At 52.0% G+C, this 21,796-nt stretch overlaps 7 protein-coding genes across 7 annotated transcripts; all 7 read right to left on the minus strand.

Annotated features, from left to right (window-relative positions):
* Positions 1–4,895: 4,895 nt before the first annotated feature.
* On the minus strand, positions 4,896–5,654 carry SMAC4_09654 (uncharacterized protein; the record flags this gene model as incomplete). The annotated part of the gene is made up of 1 exon (XM_003343589.2): positions 4,896–5,654. Exon 1 carries the CDS (start codon positions 5,631–5,633, stop codon positions 4,896–4,898), a length of 738 nt encoding a protein of 245 aa, XP_003343637.2. The 5' UTR covers positions 5,634–5,654.
* A 1,811-nt stretch (positions 5,655–7,465) lies between these two features.
* Positions 7,466–8,529, minus strand: SMAC4_09655 (uncharacterized protein; the record flags this gene model as incomplete). The annotated part of the gene is made up of 1 exon (XM_024656019.2): positions 7,466–8,529. One exon carries the CDS (start codon positions 8,527–8,529, stop codon positions 7,498–7,500), a length of 1,032 nt encoding a protein of 343 aa, XP_024511786.2. The 3' UTR covers positions 7,466–7,497.
* A 1,492-nt stretch (positions 8,530–10,021) lies between these two features.
* On the minus strand, positions 10,022–11,128 carry SMAC4_13559 (uncharacterized protein; the record flags this gene model as incomplete). Its single annotated transcript, XM_066091463.1, has 1 exon — positions 10,022–11,128. The coding sequence occupies one exon, from the start codon at positions 11,126–11,128 to the stop codon at positions 10,022–10,024; it is 1,107 nt and encodes a 368-aa protein (XP_065946647.1).
* Positions 11,129–12,212: 1,084 nt separating this feature from the next.
* On the minus strand, positions 12,213–13,100 carry SMAC4_13560 (uncharacterized protein; the record flags this gene model as incomplete). Its single annotated transcript, XM_066091464.1, has 1 exon — positions 12,213–13,100. The coding sequence occupies one exon, from the start codon at positions 13,098–13,100 to the stop codon at positions 12,213–12,215; it is 888 nt and encodes a 295-aa protein (XP_065946648.1).
* Positions 13,101–13,678: 578 nt separating this feature from the next.
* Positions 13,679–14,117, minus strand: SMAC4_07323 (uncharacterized protein; the record flags this gene model as incomplete). Its single annotated transcript, XM_003347900.1, has 3 exons — positions 13,679–13,789; positions 13,852–13,971; positions 14,043–14,117. 3 exons carry the CDS (start codon positions 14,115–14,117, stop codon positions 13,679–13,681), a joined length of 306 nt encoding a protein of 101 aa, XP_003347948.1.
* A 775-nt stretch (positions 14,118–14,892) lies between these two features.
* SMAC4_13561 (uncharacterized protein) lies at positions 14,893–16,185 on the minus strand (the record flags this gene model as incomplete). Its single annotated transcript, XM_066091465.1, has 1 exon — positions 14,893–16,185. One exon carries the CDS (start codon positions 16,183–16,185, stop codon positions 14,893–14,895), a length of 1,293 nt encoding a protein of 430 aa, XP_065946649.1.
* A 2,726-nt stretch (positions 16,186–18,911) lies between these two features.
* SMAC4_13562 (uncharacterized protein) lies at positions 18,912–19,325 on the minus strand (the record flags this gene model as incomplete). Its single annotated transcript, XM_066091466.1, has 1 exon — positions 18,912–19,325. The coding sequence occupies one exon, from the start codon at positions 19,323–19,325 to the stop codon at positions 18,912–18,914; it is 414 nt and encodes a 137-aa protein (XP_065946650.1).
* Positions 19,326–21,796: the final 2,471 nt, after the last annotated feature.

Genomic DNA, 21,796 nt, shown 5'->3' on the forward strand with positions numbered 1-21,796 from the left:
AAGCGTTCATAGGAAAGGGAAGCTTTCATCGCATGAACCATTTTGTCCAGGAACCTTCGGAATCCGTCACTATCGGTGGGAAAATTTGACCCGTCGTAATCGGGTCTATAGCTGACGGAACGCCTTTCTTGCCTTTTCTTCATCCCGTTAAACCTTTGGATGGACCAGAATAAACAGTTCGAGCAATATGAATGTTAAGCAAGGCGGTTATGACCAGTTTGTACTGATATCTCTTGGGTTCGTGGGCACAAGAAGTGTGTTGATTGTGCTAAACTAGGAAGACAAGAAAGGAAAAGAAATGTGGAGGGCTACAAAATACATAGTGGTGGGGGCTGGTGGACCCACATGACAATGTCAATGAATGGAGGTGGGACAGACCCCACCACAACACGCCCCCGTAGCCCGAAACGGCTCCCAGAGGCTCATCACAATGTAAACAAACAAATCTCATGATGTTGAGTAATCTCAACCCATTAATACTCAGTTCAGGCCCATGGTACCTCCCTTGCTTCCAATCCCAGCATTTTGACAAAACGTGCGTGCTTGTCCGCCTTCAGCGGTTTTGTCAAACCGTCCGCAATCATGTCCTCTCCCATGACATGAATAAGATCAGATTCCTTCTCCTCGACATGCTCAATGATCCATTTAAACCGTATATCCATGCAACGGTTTCTTCCCGGCACTTTGCGATTCAAGACCTTGTCCCTCGTATTCTTGCTGTCCGTATACAGGACCTTCAGTGTTGGTTGAACACGGCCCAGCTCTTCCATCATACGTGAAATCCATTGGATGGACTTCGCTGCTGGAACCAGGTTTTTGAACTCCGCCTCCATGGTGCTTGTGGTCACAAATGCTTGCTTCTTCGATTTCCAGTAATGTCACACGGACATATTGTCACACGGACATATGCTACACTCCTGGTAGTATACGGGCATATGCCACACTCCTGGTGACATCCGGGCATATGCCACACTCCTGGGGTCATACGAGAAAGACCTACATGTATGCAGATCGCTAGATGCCTTGGAGCCTCAGGTAACAAGGACCCGTACGTACTAGAAAGGTACCGTTTCCCTTTGGCATAAGAAGGCCTTGAAGCCCAGCCTTCCTCTAGAGGTTGAGAGGATCAACAAGGCCTTCGAGACCAAAGTAGTTTATTAGCTGAATTGAACTACTGTTCTAAGCCACATGATCTCAGCACAGCATCTGCAGCACCTTTTGCTTGGGCGGCAAAGGTTAAAATGAAGGCGCAAATATTTCTGCTGGGTATTAGGAAAATACAATGCGGACTCAAAAGAAAAGAAACCAACAAGTGTGTTTCAGAAAGAGATCGGGAAAAAAAGAAGAAAAAAGACATACAACACCAGGGATTCGCTGGTCGTCACCGACCCAACTACTAGTCTGGCCCTCACTGGCTTATCTATGGGAGAGCGGACGGGATCCCGAGTTTTCCAGTGGGTATGGTCGTATGTGATGATCAAGAGCTGTCGGAGGCCTTAAGTAGGTATTTCCACAGCCGCCGCAGATGCCGGGTGAAGGAAGGACTCGGTAGATACCTGTGACAAGGGCAGAGTATGGGCTTGGAACAGTGGCTCAATTTAGCTAATAATTAACTTTGGTCTCGAAGGCCTCGTTGATCCTTTCAACCCTCAAGACAAGGGCTGAGTTCCAAGGCCTTGTGATGGCAGCCTTACAGTTGTGCCTCTCGACTGCTATCACAACTATATAAGACCACTTGAGCGACCGAATTGCCAGCTTCGGAAATACAATGCGGACTCAAAAGAAAGAAACCAACAAGTGTGTTTTAGAAAGAGATCGGGAAAAAAAGAAGAAAAAAGACATACAACACCAGGGATTCGCTGGTCGTCACCGACCCAACTACTAGTCTGGCCCTCACTGGCTTATCTATGGGAGAGCGGACGGGATCCCGAGTTTTCCAGTGGGTATGGTCGTATGTGATTATCATCAGCTGTTGGAGGCTTTAAGTAGGTGTTTCCACGGCCGCCGCAGATGCCGGGTGAAGGAAGGACTCGTTAGGTACTGTCACACGGACATTGCCCACAGTCCAAGGGTTAGGGTTGCAAGGCTCAGCAGAGCCTCAACACCTGGAATGAGCCTCGAGATGCCCGGTGGCCCCAGGGCTACGATACTCACCTCGGCCGGACTCTCGGCCACGGGTACTACTTACCCGAGCCCCTTCCCACACTACCAGGCTAGCGAGCCAACTAGGGAAGTGCTGAAACACTGTTGAAACATCATGAGACAATCCCCAGAAGTAACACAGCCAAACCAAGCAAGAAGCACGGCGCCCAGAAGAATGGCAGCGCCAGAAGGAAGATGTAGAATGGATGAAGGCATTAAGATCCACATGTATGCAGACTGCTAGATAGAGGCCTTGAAGCCTCAGGCAACAAGGCTTGATACGTACCTCAAGTACGTACCGATTCCCTTTGGCATAGGAAGGCCTGGAAGCCCAACCTTCTCCTGGAGGTTGAGAAGATCAACAAGGCCTTCGAGACCAAAGTAGTTTATCAGCGAAATTGAACTACTGTTCCAAGCCCAGAACACTGCCCTTGTCACAGATGACCAGGTTGCTGAATAGTTGATCGTCAACTTTGTCGCGGTGCGCGGAGCGCATGACGGTCAATTGGGGATTCAGCTTCAGAAAGTAAAAAATAAACCAGCGACGTGCGCAGCAAGTAAAGGCTTAAACGCAATGCGCGCGGTAGTAGCCACCTGAGATAGCTGCGTGTGTTGCAATCAATTACCAAGAAGTCGACTACGAGCGACTCGGGACAAGGGTCAGGCGATCACTGGTTTGGGGTGGTCGAGTTGGTTTGGTAAAAAGGCAAGGAAGGAAGCGAGTTTGAAGAAGGGTGAGGTTTAAAAAGTAGGAGGTCAGTGGCGGCAGAATAAAACCAGTCATGGCGTGCAAGGACGCTAGTGGACCACCATCCAAAGTTACCATACGGCGCAACAGCAATGCGGTGCACGTGATATGACATACGGCGCTTCTGCCGCGCTTCCCTTCACTTCACGGTCGCTTTTGCAATTGAGGAAGATGGGATGAACGAATAATGCTGACCCTGACCGCTTGTTGCCATGGAAACCTGAACCCATACCTACTGAAGGCACTGGACCCCACTGTGACTGACGCGAGTGATACCAAGTAAACCGCCTGAACACAACGTTCATAATAGAAAAGGTGAAGGGTATAACTAAATGACCTTGAGGTTCTGTGAATATGCCTACCCAGGAGCGAATGAAATACTGTAGGGCAATAAGATGAACAGAAAATGGCATTGAAAAAAAGCTGTAGACCGTTTGTTACCATGGAAACCTGAACCCCGCTGTTCGAGCTACACCAAGCCACAGAAGCCCCCTATAACTGCATGTATCACTGCGCTCTACTATAAGTAGAGGTATACTTTACTAACCGAATTCAGGGGCTGATTACCTCCAGTACGAACCCGTATAAACGGTGGATGGAAAACCTTGGAGCACGGCGCTCGATCTTAAGTTCTTAACGACCTAGGCTTAGCCAATCGTGACAGAATGCTGCAAACAAAGTGGGATGCTAAGAAGAGTGATGAATGCAAGAATGGAAAAAGTCAAGAACCTGAGAATCATCATGCCCTCACCCAATTCAACCAAAGTCTAGAATAGCACGAAAAAAAGCAAACGGCCATTTCGAGATGACAAGACCCTTGAAAAAGTGGGGAGCGATACTTTCAATCCTGTCCCGATAATATGGTCGTGTATTCGTTCGTCCAGTGCGCACCACAACTCCAAGCCTGAATCCCCCCTCTGGAGCCCCCACATCCCCGCCAACTTCACCAAGCTTGACATCCACATTCCACATAAGGAGTCTCCCCATATAGTGCCGCAGTCAATACGGTTTGAGCATCAAGGTTTGGATCGCTTCAACAGAGACGCGCGAGATTTCATGCCCCTAGCCCCAAACCTTCTCGATCAGCTGGAGGGCTTGCGGGACAGTCGTAATTTGGACCCTGATAGGTATCGGCTCTCGGCTGTCATCTCGCTGCCCTGCCCCGCTTCTTCCCGGGCAGCATTCTGGACAGAAAACAAAACAGGCCTGTCTGCTGATATCGAAGTGTGAAGTTGTAAGAGTTGTTCGTGTGGTTAGCCTGAGTGCGCCATGTTAGTACCTAGCTTGCTAGAACAATTCGAATAATGGATGGCATCGTCAACTCGCACAGTCCACCGGCCTTTCCACTGCAAGCCCCTGACCCCGGCAGGGACGTGGGTCTGTCCATGTTCGACTGTTAGTGCCCAAGAATAATAACGTGCAAACGCGGGGCCGTGCACTAACACTTAGACATGCGTTCCACAATGGCCAAACCTTAATTTGACGACCAAGGTTCCAGGTTCCCGTCAGTTCTCACTTTGTCAAGGGCAAAAAGATTGTAACACTCGTCGAATGCACACACATAGGGTGTTGGGCGTCGTAATATTTATAGCATTCAGCAACTAACTCTCCAAGTCATTACATGTGATATAATCATTTCACGTAGTCACATTCACATAAGTCAAAAGGACCACTTCAGTGTATGCAACATATCATCATTGCAAACAACTTCTATCTACGGTATGACCGAGGGTAGCATTTTATGCCATCATGCCCTAATGTTACCCGTGATCCCTGATTTCCCCTTTACATGACTCCAACAATGACAGATTCTTCTTTCTGTCTTACAGGTTCCGTTCCAATTCCCAAGTAGTAATGTCATTCATTGTGTGACTCCCATAACCGTTGTCATCAATCCACCTTCCCAATTCCCGAGTCTTTCATGTCATTATCCATCGTCCATCATCCATTATCCATCATCCTTTATTCATCATGTTGTCCCATGACCCGTGCGTAATCCTCCGACTCAATCCATACGAGTCCTCCGGGCAGACTGCTCACCCTGTTGATGGCCATCATCATCCCTCTTGCGCTTGTTAGGAGTGTTTTCGTAGCCATTGACCGCCTCCGTGGCATGTTCTTCAACGAAACTGTCTCCAAAGAGATCATCATCATCAACCTCCTCCTCTCGATCCTCGTTGTCAAAATCCTCATGACCCTCATCGTCGCCGTTGTTGACGAACAAATCCATAAGATCTTCCTCTTCCTCGGGACCATTCTTCTGCTGCTGCTCTTGTTGGTGGTTGGCGTTGTCCTCAAACGGCTGTGCTGCTGGTTGACCAACTGGCTGCTCCGCCGCCTGCTCAGCAAATGGGTCGTCGATGGCCTCAACACCGATAGGCTCACCGCCGAAGACGTCGTTGTTCATGAACTGGTAGTAATTCTCAGGGCTCTCCATCTGCGCCGCGTCGAAGCCGTCCAAGTTCATCTGTTCGTCCATGAAGTCATTGATGTTGATTTGGAAGCCCTGACCGGGCGGGTTGCCTTGTAGACCCTGGCCGCTCATGACTTGGTCCGGGTTGAAGTCCAACCCGGCAATCGGATTCGGATCATGGTTTTCCTGTTGCTCTTGAGCCGGGGCAATCTGCTCCTGAGCCTGGAGAACCTGCTGCTGCTCTTGAGCCGGGGCAACTTGCTGCTCTTGCGGCGGAGCAACCTCCCGCTGAGCCGGTGGGCCATTCATGAGTTCATCCCTGAAAGCCATGAGTTCCTCCCGACTGGGTTCTGGAACCGCAGGAACCGCAGAAACCGCAGGGGCCGCAGGGACAAGATTCACCGGGGCAGCTTGTTGAGCAGGCCACTCTCCGTGGTCTTCGAGGTATTGAAGGTCCTGAGCCCACTGGTTCATCTCCTCGGGCGTGATTTCCGGCAGTCCCTCGATTTCCATACCAGCAAGATCCTGGAATGGATCTTCTTCGGTGACAGCACGAGCTGGCTGCTGAACCGCTTGCACGTGAACTTGTTGCTGGATCAGAAGTGGCTGGGCGGTCTGCTGAGGTGGGATATTGAATCTTGCCGGCACTGCGTCAAGGGTCATCTGTCTCTCGTTGGCCCGTCCATTCTAGGGACCAGGACCAGCGGAGGAGGCAGACTGGGCATTGGCGGGCTGCTGTTGAGCGGGCTGAGGGGTAAAAAGTTGTTGAGGTTGCGCATTTCTAGCGACTGGGGGAGGGAAGCCCATGACTTGGGATGAATGGACAGGACGAGGCGCACTGGCAGCTTGTTGGTTCTCTCTGGGGAGCCGGGCTCTCTCAGAAGCGAGTGGCATGGCAGGTCTGCGGAAAGAAACAGGTCCAGTAAGATGAGTGCGCTGGATTTGGCCACGAGGGGTAGCAGGATGCATCCGAGCAGGGTGAGGTCGGTGCTGAATTGGGGTAGCGTGGCCATGACCTGAACCGGTGTAATGTTGACCAGGTTTAACAGCAGTGCCATAGCCAGCAGGAACACCTTGTGCAGGGTTTGAGAAATGGGGCGGCTGGGCCTGGTGAGGTCGAGCAGGTGTCACGAAGCCCATGGGAAGAGGTCGTTGCCCGGAGGGAGTTTCATGTTGATGCCGAGGTCCAGGATGTTGGTTGAAGCCAGGCGAGTGGAATTGGCCGCGTAGCCCTAGCGGACCGTGGATGACCCGGAATACTTCAGTAGGTGGTTGCATCGTAGGCCCACGCGGAGGTGCTTGCTGATGGCGAGGAGCTTCTTGAAGCGGGCCTAGCATACCTCTATGGTTGGAACCGGGCTGGGGAGTGGCGGGCCGAACAGGAAGCTGAAATTGTTGCCGAGGACCGTTTTGGCGAGCAGGTGTAAAGCCGGAACCATGAGATTCGACTTGTCGATTATTGCCGCGAGATTGGTTCTGCTGAACAGGACCGCCAAAACCAGGATTGTTGTTTAAAGGGTCAACCGGGGCCTCTCCAGGCCACTGGACAAGACCGTGCTGAGGAAAGGCTGGTTGATGCGCTCTGTTGGCTTGATGCTGATGCTGCGAAAGACCAGTCATGTTGGGGCCACCACGGTTCAAGGTGTTCTGGTTGCGAGGAGCCACAGGAGCAGCGGCAGACATAGCCTCATGTCGTTGGATCCTGCGCTGACGAGCCATATCGCTCTCGCCGTTTCCTTCGTTGCGAGCGCTTCTTCCCGGGTTGTCATTGTTGTCGTTGAATCCGTTGTGGCCAGGAACTCCGGTTTTGCCGTCATCATCCTGGGCATTGTCGTTCTGCATGGCTCCGTTGTTGTCATCATCTGCCTCCGCATCATTCTCAGCGTTGTAGTTCTCAAGTTGTTGCCGATGAATGTCGTACATTACCGTGAAGTCGTTCTCCTGGTAGTTAATCCAACCATCCTGGGTAATCTGAAGATCCTGAGGACGTTCAAAGTCGGGTCCTCGAGGCTGTGGAGGAGCTTGAGGTTGGGCAACTTGAGCCTGGGCATCTTGGCCCTCCTCATCTTGACCCTCTGCACCAGCGGCACCGGCAGCAGCCACGAAGTCATTGACGGCCATATCAGGGTTCTGTTCGGCGTTGTTCTCTGCAACGGCGGGCGACGAATTTCCAGCGAGCCTGGCGATAGCTTCGTCACCCGCGCGCTTCTTCGCTTTCTTGTCGGTGTTCGTCTTGAGATTCTGGTTCTTCTGCGACTCCTCCTTGTAGGGGTCGGCGGCAAAGCGGGTAATGAAGGAGCTGAGGAACAAGTTGGCGACGGCCGCTTTGTTGGTGCTCATGAAGCGGATTAAATCCCTCCAGCGAGCTTTCCAGGTGTAGTACTTGCGCCAGTAGTAAGCGGTAGCCCAAGGCGAGACCTTGAGCATTCCCAGCTGGGCTTGACGGGAAGCGACCTATATAACAAATGGTTAGCGGATTTCTCATGTATGCACTGTAGGAAGGATGGGGACTTACGAATAGACGCCAAGCCAATGTCTCGAAGATGGACGCCGATGTCTTTTTCACATGGTTGACTTGGTTCTCGAAGCCCGGTAGCTTGCCAGCCATGTTCTTCAAGGCCGTCACCATCTCGTCGACGTATCGAAGCTTTTCGGTTTCGCTCGTAGGTATATCACGGATCTGGGACTCCAGGATCTGCGCGTTGGGACGGCCAAGATACTCCATTGCACCCTCGCCGACCATGAAGTCGGCTTCCGTCATGTAGATGCGCTTGTATGCTTGGCCGGCTGGGTGGTTCTCGCGAGCCCTGGCCTTGCGTGGATGGCCAATCTCATGGGAAGCAAGCGTCTTTTTCAGCTTCTCAACCAAACCAGGCTTGGTGTGCCCGATTTTGGCGAGTCCTTCAGCGGTCAGGTCGGCCCGATGAAGGAAGATGAGCCATTCGTAGACACTTTCAGCGAAGCGCCCGTACATGGGGTCGTAAGCACGACGATGGGTAAACTCGGCGAAGGAGCGGATGGCTTTGGTTGCAGGGTCGATCAGGTTTACCTGGATTGTCACTGAGAGGCGATTTCTATTAGCGGCAGTTTTCATATGGGAAAAGGCTGGAAGGAGGTGAGACTTACTGATGACGTTCCACAAGGCGGGAAGGTGAGGATCGCGGTGCCTGGAAGCGTCCTCCAGGTATTCCCGGATCCCCTGCGCGTTCTGGAATGATACAGGCATTGTAAAATATCAAAAAGGCCTAGTGTAGAAGGCGATGTTAGAAGGTGACTCATGTGGACGGAAATAGTAGAGGAAGATATATAAAAGAAGCCGAAGTTGGACTTACTTGAGGATTGTGAAGAGAGGTTGGATGAACAAACGATCTTGATGAATCGTTCGAAGAGGTCGCGGGGAATTTCGACAGATATCGAGTGCAAATTGCAAGACTGGTTGCAGTGCAAGTGGCAGAGTAAAAGGTCGATCCAGCGAGCAAGGTGTCGATGATGTCAAGGTAGGCGATAGATCGCGAAGGTGATCGAGTTGGTTGAGGTTGATGGACGGGTTGCGGTACGTGAGAGCTAGCAATGCTGGGTAATACTTTCGGCCTTCAGAAAAAGATCGTTGCTTGCAGGAGTAAGTTTTGAGGTCCAGCTTTGGAGCAGAGAAGGAATTATTATACTGCTGGGGAGGCCAGCGACCGTTGATGCGTCTGTAGGGCCTCGCTCGCCAATTTGTCAAGGTTTGTGGCCCTGTAGGAGGTTTTCTAGCATTGTTTGTGATCAACGTTGCTGTTCAGGGCTGGATGGTGATCAAGGTTTTGGTGTTGAGGCCAAACGCGCTCCCACCGCGACTTCCATGAACAGCCATCCCATAGTCTCGCATCAGGGGCATCGCTGGGGCAACCGTTGAACACAAAGGTTGTGGTCCGAACAAAGACTGCATGAAGTCATCCCTCACTGGTAGGTCAGGTTCAACTCGTATGAACTCATTTTTCCATCTTCATTCTACTTGACTTGGGGTACACTCTGCGCACGCCCAAAAACCCTACAAACACGCCTATGCAAGTATACACCTTAGAACCACTCAAGATAAAAGACACCAACCAACTTCAAATACTTATTTTTCTCTCAAACTTTCAATTCCCGAGTCTTTTGAAAGTAACTCAAAACTTTTTTGAAAGACGGCCTTATAGATTTGAAGTGGTCAATGTCAACTAGCTAATAGGTAGGTATTTGCCTCTTATGTTTTCGATGCAACTGCAAAAGCTAGTCCACTATACCCAATTTTAAGGAAACAAATTAGTAAGGAGTTCTGAAGGGGCTTAAAGGTTATATATAAGGCTTTTCTTAGATTTGTTTCTCGAAGGATTGGTTAGTAAAGCCACTTCGCCTTGTATCATGGGCGTGTTTGTAGGGTTTTTGGGCGTGCGTAGAGTGCATCCCTTCTACCTTCTTTCCTCATCCAAAGTTTTTGTCTCCCTTTGCCAAGCTCCTGCTGTTGTTTTTGTTGTTGTTATTTTTAACGTCTACTTCCGCCTCCCGTAGGGTATGAGACGTGCCACATCGGTGAATCTAACATGCAAGAATAGGAGCAGTGCCCTAACTGTCCACTAAGCCCTTTAATCCGAGGGCAAACCGAGGCCCAACACTTATAATCGAATCGCCCAGTGAGCGAGCCGCCAGTATATGGCGGGACCTATAGAACAAAGGAAAAGACATAAGAAAGGGCAAAATCACTCCTCTCCGCTCTCGCTGTCACTCTCTTCCTCCTGCAAAGTCTCCTCCCGTCTCCTTACACGGTGAACCAGCCTGTCCAAGTCCACTGTAACCCTCTCGATGTCGTGGCCGTGGCCAACCACCACCCCTACGCCCCATAAAAACCCCATAAGTTTATCAGCAGTACCCCAGATGATAGTATACTTCTGCCAGAGTGTCTGACGCCAAGCTTTTCTCGTGCAAGTCCACGAAAAGAAGTACGAAGTCTGGATCCTAGCGATGAAGCGCTGCCAGTAAATCCCAATAGCAAGAGAGAGATTCTTCTGCGCAGCCGCCTCGCCTGTGACTGGGGAGACCGCGTACGCCTTCCTGCAGAAAAAGGGGTGGAAGGGATTCTTCCAGCTTCCACAGAAACATGTCAGCAGGGCGTCCTCGTGCTCGAAGCGCTCGTGGTAGTCCTTGAAATCCCCGTGGCCAGACCTGGCCGCGAGGAGGTGGTGTAAAGAGCGTCTGTCCAACTTTTTTAGTTCGTCATGAGGCTTGATAGAGACCCCCAACCGGTAGTCTGCATAAGACTCTGGCTTGTTCGTGGCCCACCATGCCTTGAAATCCGTACGCGCCTCCCTCTTAGCAAGCCGCCTTGAATGTGCAAGAGTAGCCAAGCCTTCATTGACTGCCTCTCCCCCTTCAGCACCCGCCTTAGCGAGTTCGTCAGCAATCTCGTTGCCCGTGATGCCCTTGTGGCCAGGAACCCGGCGGACATCCACCAGACTGGGGCCATAGCCCTTGCGGGTGGCACGAAAATCAAGGAAAGCCGCTTGTGATGACGCAGCTGGGGTTCCTCGGAGTCCTCTAATGACGGACGTGTTATCGAGGCACACTGTAATGCGTGGCCGGGCTTGTGCCTCCGAAAAGAGCGCCACAGCGGCCTTAAGACCATGCCGCGCCCCTTCCGCCTCCGCATCAAAGACTTCCGCCTCTTCTAATTGACCGTATCCGCGGCCAAGTTCTGTCTGTCCTTGGAAGATTACGTAGCCAAAGCCTACGCACTCGCCCTCTGGTCTTTCTTCTTCAGCATCCGGGTCCTCTGCGTGCGCTGGAAGGCCCATCTGCTTAGCTATCATAGAACCGTCGGTGTAAACGACGATTCCCGAGGGACCTCGCTGGAGAAGCCATTCTTTGAAATCCTTGGCAGCCCTGTCCTTTGACGTGGGTGCTGGATCCTTGTGAGTGTCCCCGTTATAGACGGGCGGCTGTAGAACCGGCCGCGGGAAAGGCAAGGCGAGTTGGGCAGCCGTCTGTAGCGTTGTAGGGCGGCGGGGTAGGCCGTGCGGCGTTACTCGAGATTCCGAAAGACGCGGGACAAGCGGGTGGGCGGGATCTGAGGTGAGGAGGCGTACAGCGTGCCGCCGGCGGGCCGCTTCCAGAAGAAGGGGGACGGGGAACAGGCTAGCTTCGCGGTAGAGAATTGCAAGGCGCGTCGTTCTCTACACCGGTAAGCTGGCGCGGATGGCAATGTTCACCGCCGTCTGGACTTTATGGACGAGGTCCGCCAGTCCGTTGCTAACAAGCGGAAACTCCCCTTGTTTGGGGAGAAGGGCGTGCTTCTTATGGCCTGGCCACCAGATTTCAGAGCCAAATAGGGCCTTTGGCAGGACGACCGCCTTCATAGCCTTCACCATGGAGCCTGGAGGAGCGTCGTGGTAGACTCTGTTGAGACCGCGTATGTGGCGGACCACTTGCTTGGCGGAGGCGAGCCTGTGCTCAATGTGATGCTTCCAGTTCAGCTTGCTGTGGAGCCAAATCCCCAGCCAACGCATTGCCGGCTGTGCAGCTACCTCGACTCCTCCGTGCGTAATGGTTGGGAAGGGCGCAGTTTGTCTTTTCCTGGAGAAAAACTGAATTTCGGTCTTGTCCGGGGAGAACTCAACAGCGTTGTCTACTCCCCATTGAACCATGGCGTCTAGCTTTCGTTGGGCCTTCTCTGCAACCTCTTCGTTCGAAGAGCCAGTAACAAGGACTGCACAATTGTCTGCATATCCAAAGTGCTGCGCTTCACTCTCCCCGAGGCGGTGGACTGGCTCTGTGTAGAGCAGGTAGATGATGGGCGGGGCTGGTGAGCCCTGGGGGAGCCCGCATCTGAGGCGGCGCATAGGACTGGTCACCCCTGGGTATCGAACGCAGGCCATGCGGTCCATCATAAAAGACTCAACCCAGCGGACCACGCAGTCCGGCCACCCTTGCTCCCGCAAACGTAAGACCAGCCAGCCTATTCACTAGGACGGCATCAAAGGCGCCTTTGACATCCATGGCTACAAGTGCAGCAACGAGTCCCTTGTCGAGTGCAGCTTCGATATCGTGAAACAGAGCTTCCACAATGTCAACGGCCGAACGCCTTGGAAGGGCGCCAGCCTGCTGGGGATTCAAGACCCCGTTAGAAATGGCCGTCCAAGCAATCCACCTGCCAATAAGGCGTTCGATACCTTTTTCAAGGCAGGACAGGAGTGAGATGGGCCGCCATCCCTTTGCCGTCGTTTGGTCTTTCCCCGGTTTCGGTATCATAACCACTTCCGCCTGTCGGAAGACTTGGGGGTGGTAGCCGGTAGCGACGCAGCCCTGATAGAGCCGCAGGACAGGGTCTTTGATCGCTTCCCAGGACGCTTTCAACATACGGACGGTAATACCGTCGGTGCCGGGGGGCGTGTTGCCAGAACCGCAAAGTGTTTTGTAGACTTCATCCGCGTGTACGACGGACGACCAGGGTAGGCGACGGCGTGGTACCGTGGGTACCCAGCCAGTTTCGAGGTCTTCCTCTTCGCTGTTCCTTTCTAGAAGGACCGTGCGGAGCGCCTCCGCCTTGGCTTCTGGCTCGATCACGGTCTGCCCATTGATGACTAGTGGGGGGGCCTCCATCCGGTCGCGGGGTTTGTGCCACGCCACGATCCGAAAAATGTCCTTGTCGTCTCGCGCTTTCGTGATAAGGTCGTCGAAGAACAGCTGCTTTGCTTCTCTGACTATCCTCTTAAACTCTTGCCGAAGAGCTTCTATCCGTTGGGGGATGGGATTCGGATTGTTGTGCTGATAGTTGCGGAACATTCTGGAGGCCTGCGCACACATTTTATTCCACCACTTTGCGTTTTTCTCAGGTCTTGATGGCCTGCAAGAGATTTGGAGGGCCTCTGTAAGGACGTTGCAGAGGGCTCCGGCGAGCTCGTCGAGCCTTTCCGGGGAGTTCTCGCCTGCAGGGAGGAGCGGGACCAAACCCATGAGAAACGAGACGTTTTCGGCATATAGTTTAATAGCCTCTGGGTCTTCTCGAAGGACCAGTCGACGGCGAGGAGGCTCTATCCGTTGGATAGGGATGTCCGTAATGCAAACTTGGTGGTCAGAGCCGCAGTCCGCCTCTGGAGCAATTCTTGTTGAGCAGAGTGGTATGTTCGTAAAGGTAAGGTCGATAGTATTACCGCAGTTGTGGGTAGGGACGCCAGGGGCCGTCAGCAAATCCAGGCCATGCTCTGTAACGTAGCCCACAATTCGCGTGGCACTTCCTGATGTTTCCGCGCCAGGTTGCCAGGAGTGGTGTTTGGCATTGAAGTCGCCAGCGAGGAGTGTCCTTGTCGTTGGTTGCCAATTTTGCAGTAGCTCGAGGGCCGAAATATGGTTTGAGTCCTTGGTCACACGTAAACTAGAGGTAGGACACTTGCCTGCAACTCGAGGTAGGGGTCACTGGCAAAGCGCTTGGCAAATGTGACAATGATTAGGTTGGCCACGACCGCCTTCGACTTCTGTGTCAAGTAGTTAGTTGAGCCCAACGAATGGGCATAATGCACCCGGAGTTTTCACTAACTGCCATGAGGTCGAGCATTTCGGCCCATATCTCCTCCCAGGTGTCGTACTCGCGCAGGAATAAATCCTTGCACCAGGGTTGGACACGAACATCGCCGTTCTGGGCATGCCTCGACTCACGCTACATACATCGTTAGTAGGCTATACCAAAACAATTGAAGGGAAATTACATGTGAAAAAGTTCCAGGAAACGTGTTCGACGACGCTCTTGGACATCTTCTTCACGGTGTCAATCTGGGCGGCACTGCCGTCCTTCTCGCCAACCATGTTTGTCATCGCCTCCACCATCTCCTTGACCGCCAAAGTCTCGTCATGAGTGTCACACGGACATTCGACCTCGACCCTAACCCAGCAGCACGAGGCTCGCAGAGCCGCACGGCTGAGCCTCTCGAACCCTTCAAAATGCTTCAGGCAACCAGGCCAACTCGGTCGGAGAGTCTATTCGACCGATAGCACAACCTACCCAAATCCCCTCAATAATCCCTGGCGTATTCCAGCCAACAATACGTACGCCGGCTGCACTGCCCCTCATATCGGGCTGTGCTAGCCAGGCCAAGAAGGGAAACCCTGCTGTCACAAGAACGATCCCTAACCAACCAAGGCACTCCGGCGGCGATAGGGCGGTACCCGTGACGACGCCGGCGTCATAGGAAGGAAGGATATTGGAGGAAGATACTCGGGAAGGATCATATGTAAGCACAGCGGTGCACACCGCTAGATAGATGCCTTATGGCCTCATGACCCAGATCAGGCCAGCAGAAGGAAGGAAGGCTTTGGCATAAGAAGGTGTGAACAGGGTGAACAACCACGAACGAATCAATGATGATGTATTGTGTAGAGTTCAGACTGTGTAAAAGTCTGGAGGTCTAAAACTAGGGCAAGGGAGGTCCCTGTGCGGTGGGGCCATGGCCAGAGGGAGCCATGGCTGGCCGCACGTGACACGGGACACCTCCAACACACCCCCGTAGACCGAAAGATTCTCTAACAGAGTCGAGATACTATTTACATGCTGTTTGTTTACATGATGGTGGTTCCCTTGTGTTCAAGTCCAGGGAACCTTCTGCTGGACAAGGCCAATCAACTTCACGAACTTTGCGTGCTTATCCGCCTTCAATGCCTTCGTCAATCCGTCTGCTGGCATATCCTCCCCGGCCAAATGGATCACGTTGATTGCCTTCATTTCCGCCTGCTGAATCAACCACTTGTATCGTATATCGATGTAGCGGTTACGAGCCGGCACGTTTACGTTGAGCACCCGGTTCCTGGCATTCTCGCTGTCTGTGTAAAGGATCTGGTTGGTGTTGACTCCAAGACCCAGGTCTTTCAACATGCTTCCAATCCATTCCAGCGACTTCGCTGTAGGGACCAAGTTCACGAACTCTGCCTCTGTCGTACTGGTTGTGACAAGGCTCTGCTTCTTAGATTTCCAGTGGATGGGACCGCAGGTAAGGAACACGACGTGCCCAGCTGTACTCTTTCTGTCTGGAATGTTGTCTGCAAAAGAGGCATCTGCATATGCCCTGAATTGCAGATCGAGGCGGCCAGCAGTCGGTGAGAAGCGTCCTCCCAGAACAATACCCAAATCTGAATGGCCAGTCAGGTAGCGATAAAGGTGTTTCATCACGGTAAGGTGACGATCGGTTGGCTTCGCATTACCCTCGCACAATTTGCTGACGGTGAACGTGATGTCCGGTCGGGTACCAGTGGATAAGTAGTTTAACGAGCCTGTGCTCTTGATGTAGGCTTTCTGCTGACCAGAAACTTCCCCACCCCCGTGGATTTTGAAGTCCGGAGGCCAGGGTGTCTTTGTCGGGTGAAGGTCTTGTCCTTTGGCGAGGCCTTTCGTGAACTTGTCAATCATTGTCTTGGTGTATCGTTCTTGTGAGATAAAGACGGTACGCTCAGTTCGATTTCTGACGATGTCAAAGCCTAAAAAGGTCCTAACTGGGCCCAGATGTTTGAGTTTGAACTTCTTTTCCAGGGTTCCTTTGATGTGGGTGATAATCTTGAGGTTGGCTGCTGCCAAGAGGAAGTCATCAACGTAAAGAACCATAATCGCACCCAGGGTATTGTTCACCAGGAGGCACAAATCTGCACCTATGGGTGTGAAGCCTAGTGCTTTCAGGACTGGCAGTAAGGTCTCAAACCAAAAAAGGGGGCTGCGTTTTAGTCCATATAGGGCTCGAACCAGCTGGCATACCCATGTGTGGCGATCCTCTTTTTCAAGACCAGTCGGTTGTTCAACGTAATACTTCTTGCCATCCTCAGGAATGAGGGCATTCAAGAAGGCGGTGTTGAAGTCGTATTGTTCGCACTCGAAATCGTTGATGGCCATAATGCAAAGGAAAAGTCTCACACTGACCGAGTTAGCGACGGCGGCGTAGATATCCTGTAGGTCCCATTTATTGTGTTCAAAGTTGCCGCAGACTACCCATCTCGCTCGAGCCAAATACTCCTTCAAGTCGATATTGTACTTCTCATCATAAACCCATTTACCGGGTAAAACGTGCATTTCCGGGGTTCGCTTCACCAAATAGTAGACTCCTGCATCCTCCAGGGCCTTGACTTGCTTTTCCATCGCTGGCAACCAGTATGATCTGTAGTTGGCCAGTTTGACAGCTTGGTTGTAGTTCTTGGGGATGGTACGGTCTATTTTAGCGCAAGCAAGGCCATAAAGCACCTCCATGGCTGTCAGGCAGTATTCGGGGATGCGAGTCACACGACTAGCTTCCGCGATGCCATGGAAGAAGGTGGGGAGTTCCGGGGTGGGATCAACAACGTTGTTGTTACTGTCAATGGCTCGCTGAACGTCGTACTTGAAGCCGGGTGGCTTGGCCACTGAGCGGCGAGGTCTGCCTTCGCTTACCTCTGGAGGTACTGCCGGAGCGGGTTCCTCAGAGGGTTGGCTTCCTTGTGCCTGCTCTGGCTCAGCTGGTTCATTTGCCGTGGTCTCTGGGTGTTGAGATTGTTCCATTGAAAGCGGGTCTGGAGATTTGGACAGCGGCCTTTGAGCTCGTTGTCTTTGAGCTGGTGTGGGGGTATCGAGCTGGAGTCTGGCGATCTCGAGGGACAAGTCGGGTTGTTTAGTCTTGATGGGGACAACGGTCTGGGGAGCAGGGGCTTCTTGATCTTGAGGGGAAGGGGTGGAACGAGACGTGTCTGCGGCACCAGCGTGCTCATCAGGAGTAGTGTCTCCTTCATCTGCAGTCTCAAACCCATCAGATGATTCATAAAACGCTCCTGGTATGGGATCCTCCTCGGCCAGGTTGTCGAGGTCAACAAAGTCCTCCTCTTGCTCCATAGATCGCATCGGTTTGTTGGGGGAGTCGGGAAGGAGTTCTGGAGATCTCGTGGCTTCTGGAGTAAGGTAGTGAGTTGGCGGGAGCTCGAGGACCATGTCCTTCTTCTCTGTAGTGGGGTTGAACTTGTCAGTGATCTGTTTAGATGGGGTTGGGGAATCTACCGGCGCGTGGGTTCCAGTAACGTTGATCCAGTACTGGATTCCACTGTCAGTGACATCTTTGATCTCCTGTATGGTTTGATCACTAAAGACAACGGCATGTTGTAGAGCTTCCTCCTCTGGGGATCCTGGTTGATTTGTCTCGACGAATTTCACGGCACTGGCTCGAATAATCTGGCCAGTTTCAGGGTCCCAGATCCAGTAGATACGGCCATAGGCGTCATCGTATCCGATTAGACGACCAGGACGGCTTCGTTCCTCAAACTTATCGCCTTTAGTACGTTTCTGGGGTTTGATGTAATAGTACGCGGTGCAGAAGTAGGTGCGTAGGTGCTTGATCCATGGCTTTATCTCGTCCTTGGGGTAACCAGGAATGGCTCTGCAGAGTAGCTCATGTGGGCTTTTGCCTTCTGGATTTGCCTTTGAGGGCATCAGATTCATTACGGTAACAACGCTTTGAACAACGAAGGACCAGAGATGGGGTGGAACGTTGAGGTCGATCATAAGGGCTCTGGAGCGCTCCATGATGATTGCTCCAGCTCTTTCTGATTTACCGTTCATCCATGGGGTGTGAGCAGTCGTCTTGTAGATCTGAACGCCTTCCTCGTTGGCCCATTTGTGTAGTTGACTGTTCTGAAACTCCTTGGTTGGAAGCCCCCATTCTGGTCCGCCGTCGAGTCCAACGACTTTGACTTTAAGACCTGTCTGGAGCTCAATCCATTTCTTGAACTGCTTCAGTTTAGTAGATGCCTCGCCCTTGGTTGTACAGAAGTCAACCCAGTGATGACCAGAGGCTTCACAAATGAAGTGGACACAGTATCGTTGTCCCAGATGGTTCGGGTGGTTGTGCTGAATGACGTCTCCACGGATAAACTGCACTGGAGTGATCGTTGTAACGGTATGCGCATGCTTGGGTATAGTATCAGTAGCCTTTGCGCGCATACAACCATCACAAAAGTGATCATGGGTATTGCTGAGGGTAATGGCAGCCTCTTGGCACGCCTTCATGACCTGCTCTCTTCCTGCGTGCATCATCCTCTTGTGCATAGTTGAATAGTTGATAGAAGCGAGCATGACGTCCTTAGTCTCGATTCTAGACTGGTTGAAGTTGAAGGGTTGAATTACTGGAAGGACTACCAGTCCATTGATGTAATCACATCGAATAGTGCACTTCTGGTTCTGGAGATGAATCTGGTTGGTCTTCATGTCCCAGATCAAGCCGCTTTCAAGCAGTGCCTTGGTTGATAGTAAGTTGGCTGGCGTCGAAGGAGAGTAGATGACGTCTTTGATACGGACTCGAATGTTGACTTTCTTGTTGGTTGGCATTGTTAACTCGACTGTGCCAATATGGTATGATAGGGTAACCGTGCCATCACCAATGGTGTGCTTGGCTGGTTCTGGTAAAGGTTGAAGGTCTGTAAACCATCTAACATGGTTGAAGATATTGGAGCCACAACCAGAGTCGTAGACTACCAATTCTTTCATGGGGTTTGTTGCCTCAGGAGCCTGTTGGACTTCAGCGATATCACACGTTGAATGCTGTAATTGATACTTTGCAGTTGAGTTACTGGAATCAACGTGATTAGATCTCGCTATGGGCTCTAATGAAAATCCTTCTTGAAGTGAGCAAAGGTATGGCCTCCAAAGCCAAAGTTGCCAAAGAGCAGGGCAGAGCCGGTGGTTCCAGGGGTGGCTAAGCTAGTGTTGGTCGCTCCAATTGCCGCGGTAGTGCCCGTGTTAGTAAAGTTGGCCTTTTTCTCGATAGCCTCCTTCTTCTTGCTCCAGTTGGCGGGAGCCTTGTCGGGATCACACCACCAACAATCAGCTGTGCGAGGGTTGCGATGATGACCGCAAGGGAAGTGTTTGAAGTCGTCACGCATGGACTGGCCGCAGTCCGAGCAGGTAACCTGCTTGTGGATCTTACGGTCCTTGTCGTTCTTGTTGATTGAATCCTTCTTATCGTTAGTGCTGGCAGTGGAGGTTGTCTTCTTGACTTGGACGGTAAGGTTAGTCATGCGAGCCTCTGTGTTGCCAAGGGTTGACAAATGAGAAAGGAGTTGAAGGGTAGTGAGCTTGTCTTTGGCCATCTCTGCCGCCCAGAACTTGGCATCGACAGTGTACTGGCGTTTGACCATGTTGTAGAGATTGAGGACTTCAACCTTCTCGTTGATTTTCAGACCACACTCAGCGACGCGCTTGCGCAGAAGATCATAGCGAACAAGGAAAGAGGCCATGGAATCGAAGTTGGCACGACGAAGGGAGGTGTACTCCTCGAGGATATCCGCGCGAGCCTCGTTGGTAACCTTGCCAACGGTCTTGCGAATAAGATCGTAGAGATACTTGGGGTCAGTGCTGTCTTGGTCCCAGCCATTGATACTGAGGGTAGTCGTAACCTTGTCATCCTTGAGGGTGGCTTGAATGATCTTCATAGCCTTGGCTCTGTCGGTACGCCAGATCTTGTGCTCATCGGGTTTCTTGACCTTGTCTGGCTCAGCGACGTCTTTGGTGACATACTCAAGAAGGTCGGCGCATGCAAGCTCACAACGCAAGGCGCGGTTCCAGTTGGCAACGTTGGATTCGCCCTTGAGGGGGATGAGGGAAGATATCTCGCCCATCGTGTAGTCGTTGTTAGTCATTGACAGAAGGAAAGGTAGAGGGGTGTTGGCCGGTGTACTTGACGGGCCGTGAATGGTTCTCAGGAAGTCGGTCGTCTTGGTTGACTCGACGACGATGACGAGACGTGGGGGGGAGTTCGATCGCAGTCGTGTAGCGATTGCTGAGATTGCTTGAATGAGGTCGGTCGCTTACGACGTCACTCGAGGGGTAGCCTGTCGGTCGCGATGCAACGTCGAGGTTGATTATCTGGGGGGTTGCCTTGTCGGTCGCGATGCAACGTCGAGGGCAATGCTGGGTTTCTGTCGGTCGCTAGCGACGTCGAGAAGGTGAAGGTATCGCTGATGCGATTAAGGATTGACGAAGATTGCGTCAAGAGGGCTCATAACCTGTGAACAGGGTGAACAACCACGAACGAATCAATGATGATGTATTGTGTAGAGTTCAGACTGTGTAAAAGTCTGGAGGTCTAAAACTAGGGCAAGGAGGTCCCTGTGCGGTGGGGCCATGGCCAGAGGGAGCCATGGCTGGCCGCACGTGACACGGGACACCTCCAACAGAAGGTCGGGAACCCCAGCCTGGATGGAAAGGCTTGAAAGGATTCAACAAGGCCTTCGAGACCAAAGTAGTTTATCAGCTGAATTGAACTACTGTTCCAAGCCCAGAATACTGCCCTTGTCACAATGAGCGAGGACGGGGATACGGAGTCTCGCACTCTGAGGGACACGCTTCATCGTATAGTCACAGATAACCTTGTCATGGACCCAGAAGACAGCCTCCGAGCGCATGCGGCACTCGTAGGTCTGATCTTCCTCCTGATCTCTCTTGGTTGTCTTGCGGTTGAGTGACAGCTCATGGTCTTGGGGTTTGTGGGCACAAGAAGTGTGTTGATTGTGTTAAACTAGGAAGACAAGAAAGGAAAAGAAAATATGGAGGGCTAAATACATGGTGGTGCGGGCTGGTGGGCCCACATGACAATGTCAGTGAATGGAGGTGGGACAGACCCCACCACAACAAGAGAAGGTGCAGCGAATTGTTTATTCACCACTGCATGGAAACACGGAACCTAAACGGGGCTATTGGGTGAAGATACCTAGGATAAGCAGACGGGAATGAACATGCTTTATGTGTCTCGGAATGTTGTCGTGGATGGTGTGGGCCAAATGACATGGCGATATCATCTTTTTTGCGGACTGTTGGACCCTTGAAGTCATTTGAGTTAATGTTTATAACGATGGGATGCAGAACGGAAAAGCGGGGACACGGGTGTGTCTCATAGAGCGCCATGAGTAACCATGACACTGGACACTCCCTCCTGATAAGCTAGGATATGTGATGGGCAATCCGCGGATGCAACGAGTGTCCGAACCCCAGAGTCCAGTTTCATACATCATCATATGCTGAAAGTGGAAGCAATGGCATTATTCACACCTACTCATTTTCCATGACGATGCGAGCTTCTTTCTTGTTTTCACCCCCTACCCCTACCGCCTGCATCGAGAGTCACGCATCATGCAGGGGAAACAACAAAGAAGAGTCACTGTGTCACATACGCCCTGAAGACTCAAATGACAATCAACTTGACTGTCTTAAGACTCCTATCTACACTACCATACATGAATGTTTATCTGACTTCTCTCCTTCCCGTAGGTAATCATGGCCCAGATGCTTGTGCTGGCTAGCTGGCAACGGGGAGAGGGTGATGTGTAGAGCACCTCTCCCCCTGTTTCTTGCACAAAGTATCTCCCAATGGTTGGTATATGTCACACGGACATTTGCCCATAGGTCTGGGTTAGGGTTGCCGAGGCTTAGCAGACTCTCAATGCCTGACATCAGCCTTATGAATGCCCGGCGACCATAGGTCGCGAGGCTC

This window comes from Sordaria macrospora, chromosome 3 (genome assembly GCF_033870435.1).
Source record: "Sordaria macrospora chromosome 3, complete sequence".
Taxonomy (NCBI): domain Eukaryota; kingdom Fungi; phylum Ascomycota; class Sordariomycetes; order Sordariales; family Sordariaceae; genus Sordaria; species Sordaria macrospora.